Raw genomic sequence first — 21,677 nt, forward strand, 5'->3', positions numbered from 1 at the left:
AACTAGCGAGATTACAGTTATGAAGTAGCAATGGAATAACTATGGTTGGGGGTCGCCACAACCTGAACTGTATTAAGGGTCACAGCAATAGGAAGGTTGAGAACAACTGCTCTAGCCGCCCCTAGTAGTCTTCTGCCCCCCAAAAGCAGTCCTCTGCTTTCATGTTATATTTGTACACAGAACAATGTACAATTTGAAGAGACAGGACACCAGGACACCAATATAAATAATGCTGTGCTCAGAGAGACGAGAAGTTTACAGAAAGGCCTGATGTGGAATGGAATAAAGAAAACGGGGCCTCTGTAAGAGTCTCCACCCAGCTAAGCCTCACCAGTAAAAAGAAAGGCCTGAGGGACCTCCTGAAGCAAAGGAAAGCCTATTCAACAAAGGAAAGCCTCAAGGAACCAAAGCTCCTGCAAATTTAAGAAAGGCAGCAGGGCTGGGTGTGGTGGCGCGCGCTTCTAATCCCAGCACTCAGGAGGCAGAGGCAGGAGGATCGCTGTGAGTTCGAGGCCAGCCTGGTCTACAAAGTGAATCCAGGACAGCCAAGGCTACACAGAGAAACCCTGTCTCGAAACAAAACAAAACAAAACAAAACAACAAAAACCAGGAAAAAACAAAAACAAAACAAAAAAAAAAACAAAAACAGGCAGCAGGCTCCACCCCAAGCAGGAAGCAGAACTCTGTGTCTCTGGTGAACAGAGTCTATGATCCACATGTATGAAATGTTGCAATGAAACCCATTCTGTCTCTGTCTCTGTCTGTCTCCCTCCCTCTTTTCTCGAGACAGGGTTTCTGTGTAACAGCCTTGGCTGTCCTGGACTCACTTTGTAGACCAGGCTGGCCTTGAACTCACAGGGACCCATCTGCCTCTGCCTCCCAAGTTCTAGGACTAAAGGCATGCGCCACCCACGCCTGGCAAACTGTCACCTCTTTCCCATGGCCTTCTAAGTGCTTATCCTGGGCTGAGGAACTCGGCAAGCTATTACTATGTTAAGTAATAAATCTCAGGAGCACGGTGCTCTATCTGTCCTCTATGGTTTATAATTCCTCCCAGCACACCAAGTCCTATTTCCCTCTCTGGGATTCCCTCCTGTAGGCCCAGCTGCCACAGCGCTGTCGCCAGGCTTGCTCCAGGCTACGTCATTGCCCATCTCTACCCCGAACTTCCTTCCTACAAACGCAAGTGGTTTTCCACCAGCAGTGCACAGGGGTAATCGTTTTATTCATGTCCTTGTCATTTACTATTGCTGACACCCTTCCTGTGACTAACCCACAAGTTACCCACTGGTCGCTAAGATAGGATTACCAGCAACCAGTAGTGACCCTGTGACTGAGGGACAGTCACATTCCCTAAAGGATAGAATGCAGCTAAGGTAAGTGGTTCGGAACAAGGACAGACCTTCAAATCTACACCCCCCCTCCCCCCACCCCCTGCCTGCATGACTTCAAGCTAGCTTTTCCACAAGAGCGAATACTGTACTGGCTACATCCAGCTCACAGGGCTGCTACTAGGAAGAAAAATGAAACTAATATAAACCCTGACCTCAGAAGGCTCTTTTCTTCTTCCCACAGGATCGCTCCAGCTCATACTACTCCTACACTTACTCTGTTTATCCAGCATATTTAATTTTAAGAGCTAACAGTGAACTGTTGATGAAACCCTGGCCCGTTTTCAGGGGTACTGAAGCTTCCCCCTGACTTGTTGGGGTGGCAGAGCTTCTGGATGCTGTCAGCCAGTCCCAAACAGTGGATGATGCGCTGCTTCTCAGCAGCCAGGTCCTCCGCAGAGACCTGGCCCAAGAGCTTCTGGACAAATATGTCCTGATCTTTCAGAAAAATTTTCTTATTGACTCCTGCATTTGGCACATTCTCCAGGGTCCCAGATTTGAATTGGAAGTTTAAGTATCTGTTTCTTTTTAAGCCGGGCCCTTTCTCTTCAATCCATGACAACAGTCTGAAAGACAAACAAACAAACAAATCCTCATGTTAAAAACCTCACTGGACAGAGCAGGAAGATGGTAAGGACACGCAGTCTTGTGGTACAAGCACCAGAGCTGAGAGCCTCAGCTCCCACATCAAAGTGTGCTGGCATGGAGGCCTGCTTGTAACTCCAGAGCTGAGGAGGCAGAGGCAGGAGCCCTGGCAAGCTGCCTGGCTACTCAGAATATGCAAGTCTGGATTCAGTGAAAGATTCTGCCTTAGTCAATAAAGTGGAGACTGGTCAAGGAAGAAGATAACACTCAACATCAACCTCCAGCATCCACATGCATGTGCACATGTGCAAACACACACGAACACATGCCTGTCACACACATGCCACGCCCTCCCCAAAAGAACCACACAGGAAAGCAGATGGGTGCTCACGCCTGACTTCATGTGACAGGTCCCATCTTCCTGAAAGGCTGGCTCACTGTGGCGGCTCAGTGGCACCCTGATTGTTTCCAACACTGCTCTAGCCAGGGACTTATTTGCCACTAGGTAACGTCTGTGTAAACACTGCTTTGCACCCTGAATATTATGGGGTGCTTTAAGGAAATCCAGATAGGGAAGAAAGGCAACCAGAAGCCAGGAAAAACTGCAGACTGCTGTTATCTTGTGTGTGAATTTTCAAGTTATTTCACGGGATTCTCACAGAAAAGAATACACGATAGCAAAAGCCCTCTTGTTAGCAAAGCATCGCTGTATCTACTTCACTTCCTCTACATGACACGGGCCCAGCCTCTCCAAAACGCTGCTTCACCTGTGTTGCTTCTTTCTTCCTCCTCCCTCCCTCCTTCCCTCCCTCCCTCTTTCTCTCCCTCCCTCCCTCCTTCTCTCCCTCCCTCCTTCTCTCCCTCCCTCCTTCTCTCCCTCCTCCCTCCTTCTCCCTCCCTCCCTCCTTCTCTCCCTCCCTCCTTCTCTCTCGCCCAGCAGAGCTATGGCACCTGGCCATGGAAAACAGAAATCTCTGCCTAAGTTGATTGTGATCTCAAGCAAATACATCATTGAATATTCATAAGTAACAAAAAGCTAATCAAATTTTATCCAAACATTAGTCCCCATGCATAGTTTGCAAAGTTCACAGAACAATCTTGCCATGCTGGTAATTCTAGCTGAAGTAAGAACTTATGTTTGAGGTGGGTTATACAGTCTATACAGTATGTTGAAGGCCAGCCTGGGCTACATAATCACAATTTTTACTTTAATTCTGGATAAAATAAATTGGAGTAATTCCAAACAGTTCTATCTACTTAAGACAACTTCATATATCCATTCAAATAACAGTGTTTAACAGAGTGTCAAGGTTTGAGGCAACTCAAAATACCAATATGGTTCTTGCTCCTTAATTGCTTTTGCTTTTTTTGTTTTGTTTTGTTTTGTTTTTTGAGACAGGGTTTCTCTGGGTAGCCTTGACTGTCCTGGACTCAGTTTGTAGACTAGGCTGGCCTCAAACTCTTTTTTTTTTAAAAATTAAAAAAAAAAAATTATTATGTATATAGTGTTTGGCCTACACATACACACGCAGGCCAGAAGAGGGCACCAGATCTCTTTATAGATAGTTGTGAGCCACCATGTGGTTGCTGGGGATTGAACTCAGGACCTTTGGAATAACAGTCAGTGCTCTTAACCTCTGGGCCATTTCTCCAGCCCCCTGGCCTCAAACTCTTAATTGCCTCATAGCTAAAAATATGCAATAGCAGCAATGGCATATGCTTATGTATATTCTGGTACAAAAAGGGCTGAGATACAAGGACTGCTTGAGCCTAGGAATTTGGGAATAGCCTGGACAATACAGTGTTATCCTGTCTCTAAGATAAATAGAAAAATAAAGTAAAGCTGGGCGTGGTGGCGCACACCTTTAATCTCAGCACTCAGGAGGTGGAGGTGGGCTGATCTCTGTGAGTTCGAGGCCAGCCTGGTCTACAGAGCGAGCCCAGGAGAGCCGGAGGGCATTAAGACGTCCCCTTTACTGCCCCTCACAACTCACCCCTTGTTCTGAGTCTCGAGCTGCACAGTCATTTTCAGATACTGATCTTCTTTTCGGTCTTCCAACGTGGCAGAAATAAGAGAAAGCTCCCCAAAGAGGCAGACCAGCCAGGTCAGGCGAGAAATGCCACTGAATGCAGGGAAGCCAAATTTCTCTTCTTCCAGTGGGCTAGCTGCAAGAAAACACAAATGCTAAGAGGGCTGGGAAAGGGAACTGTCTCACAAAGGTCATGCCCCGGAAGTTGGTGAAGGGGCACGGCTTAGTGATCAAGGGGACACCCTGCCTCATGGCTCATGTATGTACCGTGATCAATGGAAGGATGAAAAGCCAGGTGTAAAGGGAAAATGTTTTTTTTTTTTTTAGAAAAAAATAGTATTTTAATTAAAAATTTAAAATTTGTATCCAATGTTATTAGTAAAATAAGACAAATTAGCAATAGGAGTTAATACAGCCAGAGATATTTTAAAAGTTTGTTTCTTTGTCTTTGGTGTGTGTGTGTGTAGTTTTTCAAGACAGGGTTTCTCTGTGTAACAGTCCTGGCTGTCCTGGACTCATTTTTGTAGACCAGGCTGGCCTCGAACTCACAGCAATCTGCCTGCCTCTGTCTCCCAAGTGCTGGGATTAAAGGTGTGCGCAACCACACCTGGTTTAAACATAATCCCAATCTTAAACTTTGAAGGACTTTTATCTATGACATTAAAACCATACATCATCTATCTTCTGCCTTTGGCATTCATACTTAAAATACTAAGGATGCTCTAAAACATAGCAGGTTAGGGATAAAAGCAACAAAAGGCTGAGTGAAGCCACAGGAAACTAAGTACCACACAGGCTCCCTCTGTGCTGGCCTTCATCTGCTGCAGTCTGCTCAGCAGGTTACTCAGCAGCCACGGAAAGCTTGAGCCACACAGGGAAATTCCAGCCAGGCTCTGTCCCACAGGTGTGACCTTGTCGAATCCCTTGCCTTTCTGAGCTCGTGTCTTTGCCCGCATCACAAGGATAATGAACAGTGGCTTCAAAAGCAAGAGCGTAAGTCTCATTTTAAGAGAGCACAGGCCAGGCGTGGTGGCGCACGCCTTTAATCCCGGCACTCGGGAGGCAGAAGCAGGTGGATTGCTGTGAGTTCAAGGCCTGACCTGTCTACAAAGTGAGTCCAGGACAGCCAAGGCTACACACAGAAACCCTGTCTCAAAAAACAAAACAAAAACAACCAGCACATACATACCACATTCTCAGCAGTTTCTGTCTCAAGTTAATGGTTATACCACTTCTTGTCATGGCTCTTACATAATTCAAGACGGAAGACATTCCTACCGCTCAGGAATGCCCTCCCACACAGAAAGGCCTCCTGAGGTAAAAGCCCTGGGGAAGGGGGAAGGGAGGCGCATACACTCAAGGGGAACAAGAAACAAATCAACCCAAGGTGATCCCAAGATCCCAAGTACCTAGAGTTAATACTTAAAGATGACTGACATAAAAATCCAAATTACACACGATGAAGGGCTAGTATAGCCAAAGTCCTTGTAATTTGCTGCAGGAAGAGAGTAAACATTCTGTTTGCTCTACATAAGACGTACGAAAACATTCCCCTCTCCAAACATTTATTTCCCAATCCTTTCTGGAAAATTTTACCTACAATATTCTATAGAGAGACCCTCCAGGGCTGGGGAGATGGCTCAGCAGATGGAGGCCCTGAGTTCAATCCGCAGCCACCACAGGGCGGCTCACAGCAGGGAATCTGGTGCCCTTTTCTGGCATGAAGGTGCACACGCAGCTAGCGCACTCATACATAAAATAAAATCTGCCCCCCCCCCCCAAGACAGGGTCTCTCTGTGTTAGCCGTGGCTGTCCTGGACTTGCTTTGTAGACCAGGCTGGCTTCAAACTCACAGCGATCCGCCTGCCTCTGCCTCCTGAGTGCTGGGACTAAAGGCATGCACCACCACGCCCGGCTCATAAAATAAAATCTTAAAAAATAAGATTGTTTGCTTTCACTTCTGTAGTGGTGAGGACGGAGCCCAGAGCCTGCCTGCCTCTGTGCTAGGCCAGCACCTTAACCCTGAATTCCCTTTCCAGCCCTAGTTAAAATTTCACCAAGAAAAATTCTGCCTGAAAGACTGGGACAGAAGCACCCTTGAGATTTCTCACTCACCTTTTAATTCAAGGTTACATCGAGGGAATACATCTCATTAAGGAAAGATAAAAACAGAGAAATCTTCTCTGTCCACTTCATTAGATTTGGAGTTGCCTAGAGTCACACTTTGGGGGTGTCTTTCACGGAGTTAAGAGGGTTTTACCGAGGAAGAAGAACCACGAATGTGGTTCAGTGCACCATGGGCAAAGACCGGGACTGAATAAAAAGAGAAAAGAGTTAACAGCCAGCTCTTATGGCTCTCTGCTTCTTGACCGAGCATACAACATAACCAATGCCCTCTGTCTACAATCGCTGTACTGTTCCCCTCAACAAGCCAGCAAAATGAACATGCCCTGAAGCTGCTTGTATCAGGTGTTTTGTCCTAACTAGAAAATATGACGACGACGACGACGACGACGACGACGACGACGATAGCAGCAGCAGCAGCAGCAGCTTTGGTTGTCCTGAACTCAATTTGTAGACTGGGTTGGCTTCAAACTCACCAATACCCACCTGCCTCTGCCTCCCCGAGTGCTGGGATTAAATGCATGCGCCACCTAGCTAAGCTGTTTTTATTGTTCTTGTATGAAGTTCTCTAAAGATAATTTAGATAAAAACAATACTTATTAAAAATGGTTAATGAGCTGGGCACAGTGGAGCATGCCTTTAATCTCAGCACTCGGGAGGCAGAGGCAGAGGCAGGCAGATCGCTGTGAGTTCGAGGCCAGCCTGGTCTACAAAGCAAGTTGAGGACAATCAGGGTTACACAGAGAAACCCTGTCTCGAAAAACAAACAAACAAAAAAAGTTAATGAATTATGCCTTAAATCTAAATTTTTAAACATTTTCCTCTTTATTTTTATTTTCTGTGTATGCGTGTTTTGTCTGCATGTAGGTCTGCGCAGCACACTTGAGTGCTTGAAAAGGGTATCAGATCACCTGGGAGTGGAGTTCTAGACAGTTACAAACCACCATGTGGATGCTGGGAATCAAACCTGAGCCAGTGAGTGACTCTTAACCTCTGAGCTGTCTCTCTAGACCCTTTAATCTCTTTGGACATAAATGGCGTGTTCAGTTACTGCGGAGGCATTTCAGTATATGCTCCTTTCAGGTCGGCACATGGCTGTCTTCAATTGCTTCCTGATTTCAGTTTCAATAGCTTACTGACTTTCCCTCATTTTGAGGACTGAAGCAGATGATGTCCATCCAGCTCACCTGGGCAGAGCCCCTGAGACTGCCCAGCTGCCAACTCTAACCCGGATGGCTTCTGCTACCAGCGGTGTCATACAGAAGATGGTGGGGCTTGGGATCCACCTGGGACCAGCAACCCTGCCTCCCACTGACCTGTGAAGTGAAGAGACCCTTGCAGCAGCTCTTTCCCCATCACTTCTTTTTTCAGGAATGCAAATTCTTCCATCAGGAGTTCCACATGCTCCTCATGCAGGACTTTCCCTGTGGTGACAAAATAGAGCAGCAGGGGGCCATTATTCAGTGTGCACAGCCAGCTGGGTGACCGGAGGTTGTGTCATTCTTCCTCTGGAACAAGATACAGCATGCCCGCAGTGTCCAGAGTACAGGTTAGAGCAGCACTCTACCCTGAACACCCCAGCTGACACTCATGTGCACAGACAGGCTCCTAACATCTCTATGTCCTTGAGCACACTTATTTACAGGTTAATAAAGGGTGCGTGTGGGAGGCGTCCGGGTTCCTGTGCTCACAGATAAGCAGAGGGGAGCCAGGAGTGTTAGACACACAGGGTTGTGCCTTCAAAGGAGGGATGCACAACCTGTTATCTGCCCAAAAAGCTGAGAGCAGACATGGTCAGCAGCCTGGTGACCTTTGTGTCCAGACCCTTTCATGTGCTTGTCAATCTATAGAGCCTATCTTTTTTTGTTTGTTTGTTTGTTTGTTTGTTTTTCGAGACAGGGTTTCTCTGTGTAGCCTTGGCTGCCCTGGACTTGCTTTGTAGACCAGGCTGGCCTTGAACTCACAGCAATCCACCTGTCTCTGCCTCCTGAGTGCTGGGATTAAAGGAGTGCGCCACCACGCCCAGCTTAGAACCTATCTTTTATTTTTTTTATTTATTATGTATACTGTAGTCTGGCTGCATGTACACCTGCAGGCCAGAAGAGGGCATCAGATAACATTATAGATGATTTTGAGCCACCATGTGGTTGCTGGGAATTGAACTCAGGACCTCTGGAGGAGCAGTCAACGCTCTTAACCTCTGAGCCATCTCTCCAGCCCCTAAAGAACCTATCTTCATGGAAGATGTCACATGTACTTTACAAAGAGTTTTGATGTAGTCCCATTTTAGACTTTATTGTACACATGGGATTTAGTTATCACTAGGAAAATTTTCAGCAAATTGTGCCACGCTTAAATATGTGTAAACTAAACTACTCAGGGTCAGACTCCTGAAGTTTGAACAAGCAGTGGCTAGTTAGTTGTGTTGAACTCAACTACCTTCTTTTTTTTTTTCCCCAAGACAGGGTCTCTCTGTGTAGCCTGTGTCCCGGGCTCGCTTTGTAGACCAGGTTGTCCTCGAACTCAGTGATCCGCCTGCCTCTGCCTCCCCATGAGCTACCTTTTTGCTTTCCACTAATCTAACTCTGCTGGCTGTGGTAGTCACAGCGACCTAATGACTGTGCTATCTTTTGTAGTCTTCATTTGCATTTCTTTTAAAACTGGTGATGTTTTACTTGTTTGCCACTTTGAAAAATGAAAATTTCCTCAAAGTGCACTTTTCCAGTCAGGTTGTTTGGTCTGTTTCTCACTTGTGGAACCCTGAATGTTAAACTTTTCTCAATGATGCCATCTGCAGATAGCTTGCTTTTCATATCGTTCAGTCTTTCCTTTGAAGCATCAACTACATTTTGACAGTTTTATACTTTAAAATACATATATATATATACACACACACACACACACACACACACACACACACACACACACTATGTAGACAGTGTTCTGCCTGCATGTAACGCCTGCACGCCAGAAAAAGACACCAGATCTCATTATAGATGGTGGTGAGCCACCAAGTAGTTCCTGGGAATTGAACTCAGGACCTTTAGCCGGTGCTCTTAATCTCTGAGCCATCTCCCCAGCCCGACAGTTTTATACTTTTACTTTCCTTGTGCTTTAAATGTTACACGAAGAAACTGCTGCCACACAAAATGTTATGAAAGATAATTTTTTCAATAAGTGATACTTGGAAAAGTAGATATTCACATACAAAGTACTACACTACACACTTATCAAAATCAGCTCACCACATATTAAATACTTAATTATAAGCTCAAAAACTACGAAACAAGACACGAAAACATATGGTTGATTCTTGAGAACACTGGCTCTGTTGCTGTGATAAAATACCATCTGCAGAAACAACTTAGCAAGAGTTTAAGATTCCATCAGAATAGGAGGCATGGCGGCAGGTAGGAGGCACAGAGACAGGCAGCAGGTAGGAGGCACAGAGACAGGCAGCAGGTAGGAGGCACAGAGACAGGCAGCAGGTAGGAGACACAGAGACAGGCAGCAGGTAGGAGGTACAGAGACAGGCAGCAGGTAGGAGACACAGAGACAGGCAGCAGGTAGGAGACACAGAGACAGGCAGCAGGTAGGAGACACAGAAACAGGCAACAGGTAGGAGGTACAGAGACAGGCAGCAGGTAGGAGGTACAGAGACAGGCAGCAGGTAGGAGACAAAGAGACAGGCAGCAGGTAGGAGGCACAGAGACAGGCAGCAGGTAGGAGGTACAGAGACAGGCAGCAGGTAGGAGACACAGAGACAGGCAGCAGGTAGGAGGCACAGAGACAGGCAGCAGGTAGGAGGCACAGAGACAGGCAGCAGGTAGGAGGCACAGAGACAGGCAGCAGGTAGGAGGCACAGAGACAGGCAGCAGGTAGGAGGCACAGAGACAGGCAGCAGGTAGGAGGCACAGAGACAGGCAGCAGGTAGGAGGCACAGAGACAGGCAGCAGGTAGGAGGCACAGAGACAGGCAGCAGGTAGGAGGCACAGAGACAGGCAGCAGGTAGGAGGCACAGAGACAGGCAGCAGGTAGGAGGCACAGAGACAGGCAGCAGGTAGGAGGCACAGAGACAGGCAGCAGGTAGGAGGCACCGAGACAGGCAGCAGGTAGGAGGCACAGAGACAGGCAGCAGGTAGGAGGCACAGAGACAGGCAGCAGGTAGGAGACACAGAGACAGGCAGCAGGTAGGAGGCACAGAGACAGGCAGCAGGTAGGAGACACAGAGACAGGCAGCAGGTAGGAGACACAGAGACAGGCAACAGGTAGGAGGCACAGAGACAGGCAGCAGGTAGGAGACACAGAGACAGGCAGCAGGTAGGAGGCACAGAGACAGGCAGCAGGTAGGAGGCACAGAGACAGGCAGCAGGTAGGAGGCACAGAGACAGGCAGCAGGTAGGAGACACAGAGACAGGCAGCAGGTAGGAGGCACAGAGACAGGCAGCAGGTAGGAGGCACAGAGACAGGCAGCAGGTAGGAGGCACAGAGACAGGCAGCAGGTAGGAGACACAGAGACAGGCAGCAGGTAGGAGGCACAGGAGACACAGAGACAGGCAGCAGGTAGGAGGCACAGAGACAGGCAGCAGGTAGGAGGCACAGAGACAGGCAGCAGGTAGGAGACACAGAGACAGGCAGCAGGTAGGAGGCACAGAGACAGGCAGCAGGTAGGAGGCACAGAGACAGGCAGCAGGTAGGAGGCACAGAGACAGGCAGCAGGTAGGAGGCACAGAGACAGGCAGCAGGTAGGAGGCACAGAGACAGGCAGCAGGTAGGAGGCACCGAGACAGGCAGCAGGTAGGAGGCACCGAGACAGGCAGCAGGTAGGAGGCACCGAGACAGGCAGCAGGTAGGAGGCACAGAGACAGGCAGCAGGTAGGAGGCACAGAGACAGGCAGCAGGTAGGAGGCACCGAGACAGGCAGCAGGTAGGAGGCACCGAGACAGGCAGCAGGTAGGAGGCACAGAGACAGGCAGCAGGTAGGAGGCACAGAGACAGGCAGCAGGTAGGAGGCACAGAGACAGGCAGCAGGTAGGAGGCACAGAGACAGGCAGCAGGTAGGAGGCACAGAGACAGGCAGCAGGTAGGAGGCACAGAGACAGGCAGCAGGTAGGAGGCACAGAGACAGGCAGCAGGTAGGAGGCACAGAGACAGGCAGCAGGTAGGAGGCACAGAGACAGGCAGCAGGTAGGAGGCACCGAGACAGGCAGCAGGTAGGAGGCACCGAGACAGGCAGCAGGTAGGAGGCACCGAGACAGGCAGCAGGTAGGAGGCACCGAGACAGGCAGCAGGTAGGAGGCACAGAGACAGGCAGCAGGTAGGAGGCACAGAGACAGGCAGCAGGTAGGAGACACAGAGACAGGCAGCAGGTAGGAGGCACAGAGACAGGCAGCAGGTAGGAGGCACAGAGACAGGCAGCAGGTAGGAGGCACAGAGACAGGCAGCAGGTAGGAGGCACAGAGACAGGCAGCAGGTAGGAGGCACAGAGACAGGCAGCAGGTAGGAGACACAGAGACAGGCAGCAGGTAGGAGGCACAGGAGACACAGAGACAGGCAGCAGGTAGGAGGCACAGAGACAGGCAGCAGGTAGGAGGCACAGAGACAGGCAGCAGGTAGGAGGCACAGAGACAGGCAGCAGGTAGGAGGCACAGAGACAGGCAGCAGGTAGGAGACACAGAGACAGGCAGCAGGTAGGAGGCACAGAGACAGGCAGCAGGTAGGAGGCACAGAGACAGGCAGCAGGTAGGAGGCACAGAGACAGGCAGCAGGTAGGAGGCACAGAGACAGGCAGCAGGTAGGAGGCACAGAGACAGGCAGCAGGTAGGAGGCACAGAGACAGGCAGCAGGTAGGAGGCACAGAGACAGGCAGCAGGTAGGAGGCACAGAGACAGGCAGCAGGTAGGAGGCACAGAGACAGGCAGCAGGTAGGAGGCACAGAGACAGGCAGCAGGTAGGAGGCACAGAGACAGGCAGCAGGTAGGAGGCACAGAGACAGGCAGCAGGTAGGAGGCACAGAGACAGGCAGCAGGTAGGAGGCACAGAGACAGGCAGCAGGTAGGAGGCACAGAGACAGGCAGCAGGTAGGAGGCACAGAGACAGGCAGCAGGTAGGAGGCACAGAGACAGGCAGCAGGTAGGAGGCACAGAGACAGGCAGCAGGTAGGAGGCACAGAGACAGGCAGCAGGTAGGAGGCACAGAGACAGGCAGCAGGTAGGAGACACAGAGACAGGCAGCAGGTAGGAGGCACAGAGACAGGCAGCAGGTAGGAGGCACAGAGACAGGCAGCAGGTAGGAGGCACAGAGACAGGCAGCAGGTAGGAGGCACAGAGACAGGCAGCAGGTAGGAGGCACAGAGACAGGCAGCAGGTAGGAGGCACAGAGACAGGCAGCAGGTAGGAGGCACAGAGACAGGCAGCAGGTAGGAGGCACAGAGACAGGCAGCAGGTAGGAGGCACAGAGACAGGCAGCAGGTAGGAGGCACAGAGACAGGCAGCAGGTAGGAGGCACAGAGACAGGCAGCAGGTAGGAGGCACAGAGACAGGCAGCAGGTAGGAGGCACAGAGACAGGCAGCAGGTAGGAGGCACAGAGACAGGCAGCAGGTAGGAGGCACAGAGACAGGCAGCAGGTAGGAGGCACAGAGACAGGCAGCAGGTAGGAGGCACAGAGACAGGCAGCAGGTAGGAGGCACAGAGACAGGCAGCAGGTAGGAGGCACAGAGACAGGCAGCAGGTAGGAGGCACAGAGACAGGCAGCAGGTAGGAGGCACAGAGACAGGCAGCAGGGACAGCAGCAGGAAGTGCAGTGAAGCACTATTTAATCAAAATCACAAAGCACAGAGGGGAGAGGGAGAACTGGAAAAGGACACGTCTGTATAATCTCAGACTTCCAGACTTATTCTTTTTTGTTTGTTTGTTTTTCATTTTTTGAGACAGGGATTCACTGTGTAGCCCTGGCTGTTCTGGACTAGCATTATAGACTGTGCTGGCCTTGAACTCACAGAGATCCGCCTGCCTCTGCCTCCCAAGTGCTGGGATTACAGGAGTGTGCCACCATGCCTGGCTCCAGACTTATTTCTTAAACCTCGCCTAACAGTGCCACTAACTGGGAGCCAAGTGTTCAAATTAGAGCCTCTTCCTTTCTTTCTGTCTTTCTTTCTTTTTGCTTTTTGTTTTTGTTTTTGTTTTTTGAGACAGGGCTTCTCTGTGTAGCCTTGGCTGTCCTAGACTCACTTTAGAGCCTATTTCTTACTCAAATCACAACTGGACTAGGCACAAATTTCTTAGGTAAGACACAAAACTATAGACTATAAAAGATAAACAACTAAAGTGATATGACAGCAAACTAACATTTATATGTAACAATTAACAGAATAAAAAGTCCATATACAAAATTAAAATACTTGTAAAATATAGATTCAGTAAAGGGTAATATCCAGAAAAAAAATACAAAATTCCACAGGGAAAATGGTAATAATAAAATTTAGAAAATTAAAAATAGGTAATATGCATACAAATTTCTCTAAAGAAGACATGCAGATGACCAGCAGCTACAGAAAAAAAAAAAAAGCTCAACATTTATCATTAAGGAAATGAAGATATAACCCACAATAAAATATCACTTCTTCCATTTAGAATGACTATTATTTTTTTTTTAAAGGCCAAAAAATTGCTGGCCAGGATGTGAAGGCACCCCTACACACTGCTAGCACGGCTCAGAACTTACTGTCATGGGGGAACACTGTGGGAGTTTCTCACAGGGCTCAAAACAGTCCTAATGTTAGACTCAGATTGTTAGAGTCTATTCCTGGAAGCCCAGTTGAGAGTCAGAGTCCAGAGTCAATGCAAAAGCAAAGGAATTTTATTGAGCTGATGCGCCGGGGTCCACCAAGCTCCGAGGAGATGGAAGACCTCGTTCTGTAAAAGCAGAGGGTTTGAACGCCCTTTACAGAAGCAGAACTCAGTAACGTGGTTAGTTATCAAGTGACAGGCTAACAATAGGTGACCTTTTATGTGAATGGGGGTCTGAGGTAGTAAATTCCAAGTAGGGTGGGATGGGGGCAATAAATTCCGAGGGCAGGGCGGAGATGGAGGCTAGTGGAGAATTTTTAACTTCGGCCTGTAATTCTTTTTTTTTTTTTTTTTTTGGTTTTTTGAGACAGGGTTTCGCTGTGTAGCCTTGGCTGTCCTGGATTCATTTTGTAGACCAGGCTGGCTTCGAACTCACAGAGATCTACCTGCCTCTGCCTCCCGAGTGCTGGGATTAAAGGCGTGTGCCACCACTACCAGGCCTCAGCCTGTAATTCTTAACTTGCTTAACAATGAATAATTTTATTTATTTATTTTTTGAGACAGGGTTTCTCTGTGTATCATTGGCTGTCTTGGACTAACTTTGTAGACCAGGCTGTCCTCGAACTCACAGCGATCGGCCTGCCTCTGCCTCCTGAGTGCTAGGATGGGCATGCGGCACCACCATCTGGCAATTTTTTTTTTAAAAGAAAAAGAATAGCAACAAACACCTGAGTGATGGCCAAGAAAACACAAGCATAAGGCTGAACAAAATGACAAGAGCAATTAGGGACTTGAAAACTAAGTTCAGTAAAGAGACAGAAATATTGAAGAAAACTCAAGGCAAAATGAAGATAGAATTGAAAAACATAAAAACCCATCTAAAAAACTCAAGGGGAAGCCAGGCGGCCCACACTTTTAATTCCAGCACTCGGGAGGCAGAGGCAGGAGGATTGCTGTGAGTTTGAGGCCAGCCTGGTCTACAAAGTGAGTCCAGGACAGCCAAGGCTACACAGAGAAACCCTGTCTTGAAAAACCAAAAAAAAAAAAAAAAAAAAAAAAAAAAAAAAAAAAAAAAGAAGAAGAAGAAGAAGAAGAAGAAGAAAAGAAAAGAAAAGAAAACTCAAGGGGAAACCTTAAAGTAGAATTGGTAAAATAGAAGACAGCACATAAGGATTTTGGGTCTTTCCAAACTGCTCTTAGTCCTGCTGCACGGAGAACCAGAAACTCTGAGACACCAGATGGATGCAGGTGCTTGACTCTGGACGTCCAACCTTCAGCTATATGGGGTATGAGCTAAGTAAATCTCTTTTCTTCATAAGTTACCAACTTCAGTAAACAAAGATCTCTAACCCCAATACTTTTTATGAGAACTAAGCATACAGTGTGTTTATTTTACTTTATTTTGCTTTTTTTGAGACAAGGTTTCATCAAAGCAAAGCCAAGAGTCCACAAACTCTCCCACGCCCTGCCCTCTGCACCCACAGCCTGGAGCAGCAGGGAGATGGGGAATTCGGCACCAACGCAGATGCAGATAAGGCGACTTACTGGAAAGGCAGAAAGATGGTGCCCTAGAGTCTCGCACAGGGGCAGAGAATACGTCACCTTTCTGTGCAGCCAGCTCCCACAGGTCCTGGGCAGCTGTCAATGACAACGTCATGGGGTATTCCACGAGGACATGCTTGCCAGCCTGAAGAAACTGCCTTTGAAAACACAAACACAGAGAAAGGACACTTCAAGTAAATGCTCAAATGCCCCGTATGACAGAGAACACAGCGCTGTCAATGCACAAGAGCCTGTGTGTGAACAGAACAAACAGCCAAGAGTCAGAGCCCTGCAAAATAGAGTCATCTACACAGCACTTTTCCAGTTATAAAATAATTCATCAACATCCAAACTCTAGTTGGCTTTCTGTTACTGTGAGAAGCACTATGACCAAAAGCAACTTGGGATGGAAGGGTTTATTTCATCCCCTGCTCCCCTCCTTTTTATGGAGATGGTTTCACTATGTAGTCTTAGGTGTCCTGAAATTTACTATGTAGACCAGGCTGGCCAAGAACTCACATCAATCCGCCTACCTCTGCCTCCTGAGTGCTGGGATTAAAGGCATGCGCCACCACACCCGGTTTCTTGACTAATTTTTTTTTTTTTGGCTTTTCGAGACAGGGTTTCTCTGTGTAGTCTTGACTGTCCTGGACTTGCTTTGTAGAGCAGGCTGGCCTTGAACTCATAGCAATCTGCCTGTCTCTGCCTCCCACCCGAGTGCTGGCATTAAAGGTGTGTGCCACCATGCCTGGCTCCTGACTGTAATTTTTAAAGGTCACAGGACAACCAGAATTTCCTGTGTTGACCATTAAGCCCCATTTGCATAGGTTTAGCTTGCTCAGTCTTCTCTCCACTTGTAGGCAAAGGCTACTTGCATCAAGAAACCTACCTTATATAGTCTTCATGGCTGGAACTCTCACTGCAAATGTAGGCGACATCAATCTCTTGACTGCAGAGAGCGTCTTCCAAAGAAATCTGCCGTACGCCATCAAGGCTCCCGAGCTCTCGTCTGTTTCAGAATAACAAAGCCTCAAAAGCAGACAGAGCCAAAGCTTATACTAATTGAGCTATCCTCTCCCCGCTCCTAACAATCCCCAGGATGTGCTTTTGGAAAGTAAGAAATCAATTTCCTCCTCCCTGTTCCTGGGTATTTTCTACTGTAGAGTGAGGAAGGCAGGGAGTGTTAGGGTTGAAGACAGGGGACCTGGCATGGAATGCCAACATGGCCACCAATAGCTTATAGAAACCAGCAGCCTTCCGAGTTACTTCTCTAAAATAAAAAGAACCAGACCTTTGGCATTTCACACAAAAGGATCTTTGTGGTCATTTCGTATTAAGCTCCTGGTGAGATGCTATGACTACCATACCAAGCCAAGTCTCACACACGCGTCACCCTGGTATAAACTACCATATACTCCAGGCTCCTTCACAGACTTCAAGGCTTGGTGACCAGCAGGAGAAAAGCAAGCTTCTCCAGAGGCTGCACCCGCCACAGCTGACCAGTGGGACCCGGATGGAAACCTAAGGGACAATCACTATGACAGAGAACACAACAGTAAAAGAGCCACTCTGTACCATTCCCCAGAATAAAAGCTGTAGGGAGTGAGTGGTCCTAGAAGGATGCCGTGACAAAGCAACATGGGGCAGCCAGCAGACGTTCCCATCGACGGGCTACTCAATCTACACTGCTAGATTTTCCCAAGACTTATCATTTGCCTACTGTGTGCTGGGCACTGGAGGAGAAAACATGGCGAATGAGCTCACGTTCTGACAGAGGCATGGAGACACAGCATACGCAGCAGCAGCAGTAGGAGGACCAACAAAACGACTAAGTGAGATTGAGACAAGAACGGATGGGAGGCTGGGGAAGCACAGGGAAGCACATCTAATCTTGGGTTTCTACACAGGCTTTCTAGGGGAGAATAGAAGCCAGCAAGGAGGTCACAGGCAAGAGTGTAACAACAGCAGGATGTAGTAAAGCAGGACTGTGAGTGGGCCATCTTCCCACATGATTGAGGACGTTGAGGAGGTCTCAAGGTACGCGCCGTGGTGGCTAACTGGGGCTTAAGAGAAAAGATATTGGCCTGGAGAGATGGCTCAGAGGTTACTCGCCCTGGCTGCTCTTCCAGAGGTCCTGAGTTCAATTCCTACCAATCAGATGGTGGCTCACAACCATCTATGAGATCTGGTGCTCTCTTCTGGAGTGCAGGGTACATGCAGGCAGAACACTGTATATATAATAAATATATCTTAAGAAAAAGAAAGAAAAAAAGATACTCCCGCTTCAATCTTGAGGGCACATTATATTTGATTCCATCTTTAGAAAAAGGTCCAGTAGGGTGTGTTGGCTAATATTAATCATGATTTTCCTGTTGCAAGCAGCCCCACCCTTCCCACCTTGAGTCTGACAGGGAAAAAAGGACTAAGAAGATTCCAGCACACATGGTTTTCTCTCATCCCTGGAATAGGGCCAAGACAAGTCAGCGAGACTGGAAGAATGACTGAGCTGGGTGGTGGTGGCGCACACCTTTAATCCCAGCACATGGGAGGCAGAGGCAGACGGATCGCTGGGAGTTCGAGGCCAGCCTGGTCTACAGAGTGAGTTTCACAACAGCCAGGGATAAAATTATTTGATGTTCTTCTGGACCACTGGAAATAGAGATGTGCCTGAAATGGTCACTGCCGCAGCATCACACTCCCTGTGTCTACCTCAAAATTAATCTGATGTTGCAGATACTTAGTGGGGTGGGAACAGACCTGACCATGAAGAAAGAAAGGAGGAGGAGGATTAAGATTTAGCTTCCACTGAGTTATAGTTTAAAAAAAAAATCCATACAGAAAAATGCAATAAAAGCAGGAAGGTACTTGGCGTAGGGAGTTAGGAGGAAGAAGAGACTAAAACAAATTCTGCTTTAAAATGCCATAGTGAGACCTAATAATTCGCATAAAAATTAATAAAAAAGGAAGTTCAGGTCAACCACCAGCCTGAAAAGAGCACATAGTGTTAGACTCAAACACTTTTCATTAAATGTAATTCTTGGATTTTCCAGTTGTTATGACCTCAACAAGATTACTGATTCTTTCTGTCTCTGCTTTTTGTTTTGTTTAGTTTAGTTTTTTTTTTTCAAGACAGGGTTTCTCTGTGTAGCCTTGGCTGTCCTGGACTCACTTTGTAGACCAGGCTGGCCTCAAACTCAGGGATCTGCCTGCCTCTGCTTCCTGAGTGCTGGGATTAAAGGTGTGCGCCACCATGCCTGGCTCTGTCTCTGCTTTCTTATCTTTTTCTAAAAATATTTCTTAGAGCTTTATTTATTATGCATACAGTGTTCCGCCTATATGTACACCTGCAGGCCAGAAGAGGGCATTAGATCACATTATAGATGGTTGTGAGCCACCATGTAGTTGCTGGGTATTGAACTCAGGACTTCTGGAAGTGCAGTCAGTGCTCTTAACCTCTGAGCCATCTCTCCAGGCCCTGCTTTCTTATCTTGAACTGGAGTTGGTACTGAGGATGATTTTAAAACTGTATAATGTACAAAGCCACTGGCATGACCTTCTGGAATGACAGAATGGCAAATGACCTAAACTTATCAACTTCCTTCAGGCCAAACTTACCATGTGCTCACTGCACCTTCTGTGGTAAACAAACACCATGCTGATTAATGCTCCATGTGGGACGTGCAGTGGGCATCACTCACTGGACATGCAGCTGTAGACCCCTGACTCTTGAGCTCCCAGATGGTTCCAAATTAGTTTCTAGGGACCACTCTGCGTGGCTTTCTGGAGTCGCTGGCTTTCCCTTACCCTGGGTCTAGAAAATCTCCATGCCGTGTGGCACTGCCACTCACTGCGATTTCCATGGCTAGCGGGCCTTACCTGGACACAAACCCAATCAGGTTCAGGAGTGCTGAGGAGTGTGGATCCCGCAAGTCCCTGATCCTCACGGAGCCAGCTCTGCCAACACCAACCACCACCACACCAAACCTCCTCTCACGCTGAAATACCAAAGACCAACATGGGGTTTGAAGACAGTCCAGGCATCTAATGGAGTACACCCAAACTGAGGACCAGGTTGGGTTCTGGCAGGGAAAGCTTACCAGACCCTGGACATATAAGAGTTGGGGTAAGACCACACTAGAAGCCAGGTCTCAGGCACCAGAGAACCAGACCCAAAGCACATTTGGAAAGGGCTCTGCCCATGTCTGTGTTGAAGATCTTCCAGGCATGTACCAGAAGGACCCACCCATTTGGCTCTATCTCCGACCAACCACTCCTCCACAGACTGGGGACTTTCTGCTATAAACCAGTCTGATATGGCACCTCCACCCTACCGGAATCCAGGCTCTAGAGACAAGACTCTAATCAGCTATGAGTCATTCGGAGGCATCAGCTGCTGTGCAAGAGGCTGACAGACCAGGGCACACAGGAACACCCCTCTGTCTCCCTCTCCCTCCCCCGCTCCCTCCCGGCCCCCTCATTCGCTCTCTTTCAAGACAGGGTTTCTCTGTGTAGCCTTTGCTGTCCTGGACTGGCTTTGTAGACCAGGCTGGCCTCGAACTCCCAGTGATCTGTCAGCCTCTGCCTCTCCCAGAGTGTTGAGATTACAGGCGTGTGCCACCACACTTGGCAGAAGACACCTCTTTAGACTCAAGACCCATGTTGTTTTAAGTCCTTACCATGGCTGAGTTCCAGCCACCTTCATATTCACTCTACTCTGTTAGCTTAAACAGTAATTAGATATGCTGCTAGAAGACAGATGTTAATAAACTAGAGTAGAAAAAAAAAGTCCATTTTTAAAAAAGCCTACATAACAACAACACATTATAATCCGAATACATTACCACCACAGTCACTAAACCCAGTTCTATTTGTGCACACACATATATATGTAACAATTATAATTAATGAAAAAGAGACCATGAATCTGAGAGGGAGTAACGGGGCAATTGAGGTTGGTGGCTAGAGAAGGTTACATAGAAAGTCACGGGAAAGTATCTAAGAAGTGACCTGAGACAGAATGCCATACAGAGACAATTCCCGAAGATTATGCCCAATGGTTTTGTGAACTTTTTGTGACTATAGCAAATATCTGAAATAATCACTATATAAAAAGGCTTGTGTTGACTTCTTATTTTGGAGGTTCCAGGCTATGAACCCTTCCACTTCGGTCCACGCCCTGCCGCACGGCCTGACTTAAGGTAGGTGGACACAGATAAGAATCCAGGAGGTCCTCATGCTTCCTCTATCTCCTGGAGCCATGTGCACATGTTTGGCTGTTTCTAAACTCTTTGCGGGGTGTGTGTGTGTGTGTGTGTGTGTGTGTGTGTGTGTGTGTGTGTGTGTTGGGGCAGGCGGCAGAGAATATCTTAAGTAGGTGCAATAACAGACCCTGGAAACATTATCACTGATTAGTGGGCCTTGTTGTACAGGCCTGGAAGGCAAGCACGCCATGCCAGGAGCACACAGCGGAGGAAGACCTCTCACTCCATGGCTAGGGACTGAAAGGGAGAGGCGGAGGCAGCAGAGTGACCCACAGCAGGCACAAATGAAAACTCAGGGGAGCTAACGTCCTCTCTCACCCACAGCCATGTGCAAGGAGGTGGCCTAGGGGAAATGTTTTTTTTTTTTTTTAAAAACCTGGAGAGAGAAAGGATAACCTATGAGCAAAATACGGCACGTTGCAGCAAAGGTATCTGTAAAAGCCCTCTGCGTGGGACTCACCTCAGCAGCGTTCATCTTGGCCTCTTCCATCAGTGTCTGTAAAGATAGAAAGAGGCTCAGGACCCTGGGAGTTCTGGCACAAATGCTCTGTGAGACGGTCTTCACACTTAGCTTCAGATGTCAACTTAACACTGCCAGAGGGAGCTGTTGTGTGTGAGGCGTACACACACATTCACTCACTCCAAAAAGGGAGCCCTGGACAGACCAAAGAACAACTATTCCCATGTCTGATTTGGTGACGGAGCAAGTTTTTAATTGGGTCACTTAAAACTCATCAACAGGAATATGGGTGAAGGGTCACTCACAAGGAGCAGAGGTACTCAACCACACAGGTGCAGACTCGCAAGACCTGCAAGCCTGGTATGCTCTCCACAGCTTGCCGTGGACAGTAAGTTAAGAATTCCTTTGTAGGCTGGGCGGTGGTGGCGCACACCGTTAATCCTAGCACTCGGGAGGCAGAGGCAGGTGGATTGTTGTGAGCTCGAGGCTAGCCTGG

General features: G+C 48.1%; 1 protein-coding gene across 3 annotated transcripts in view; it reads right to left on the bottom strand.

The window, feature by feature from the left end:
- Positions 1–1,204: 1,204 nt before the first annotated feature.
- Positions 1,205–21,677, bottom strand: part of BLVRA (biliverdin reductase A) — a 28,773-nt gene continuing 8,300 nt past the window's right edge. For all 3 annotated transcript variants that reach the window (XM_084775277.1, XM_084775278.1, XM_084775279.1), the window contains 7 exons: positions 21,182–21,217; positions 19,337–19,455; positions 16,350–16,469; positions 15,521–15,618; positions 7,447–7,554; positions 3,971–4,142; positions 1,205–1,957 (listed from right to left, as the gene is read on the bottom strand). In XM_084775277.1, coding sequence (XP_084631403.1) covers positions 1,633–1,957; positions 3,971–4,142; positions 7,447–7,554; positions 15,521–15,618; positions 16,350–16,469; positions 19,337–19,455; positions 21,182–21,211 — 972 coding nt within the window. In that variant the 5' untranslated portion in view covers positions 21,212–21,217 and the 3' untranslated portion in view covers positions 1,205–1,632. The remainder of the gene's footprint in view (positions 1,958–3,970; positions 4,143–7,446; positions 7,555–15,520; positions 15,619–16,349; positions 16,470–19,336; positions 19,456–21,181; positions 21,218–21,677) is intronic.

Source organism: Acomys minous (assembly GCF_964271855.1).
Source record: "Acomys minous genome assembly, chromosome: 3".
NCBI lineage: Eukaryota > Metazoa > Chordata > Mammalia > Rodentia > Muridae > Acomys > Acomys minous.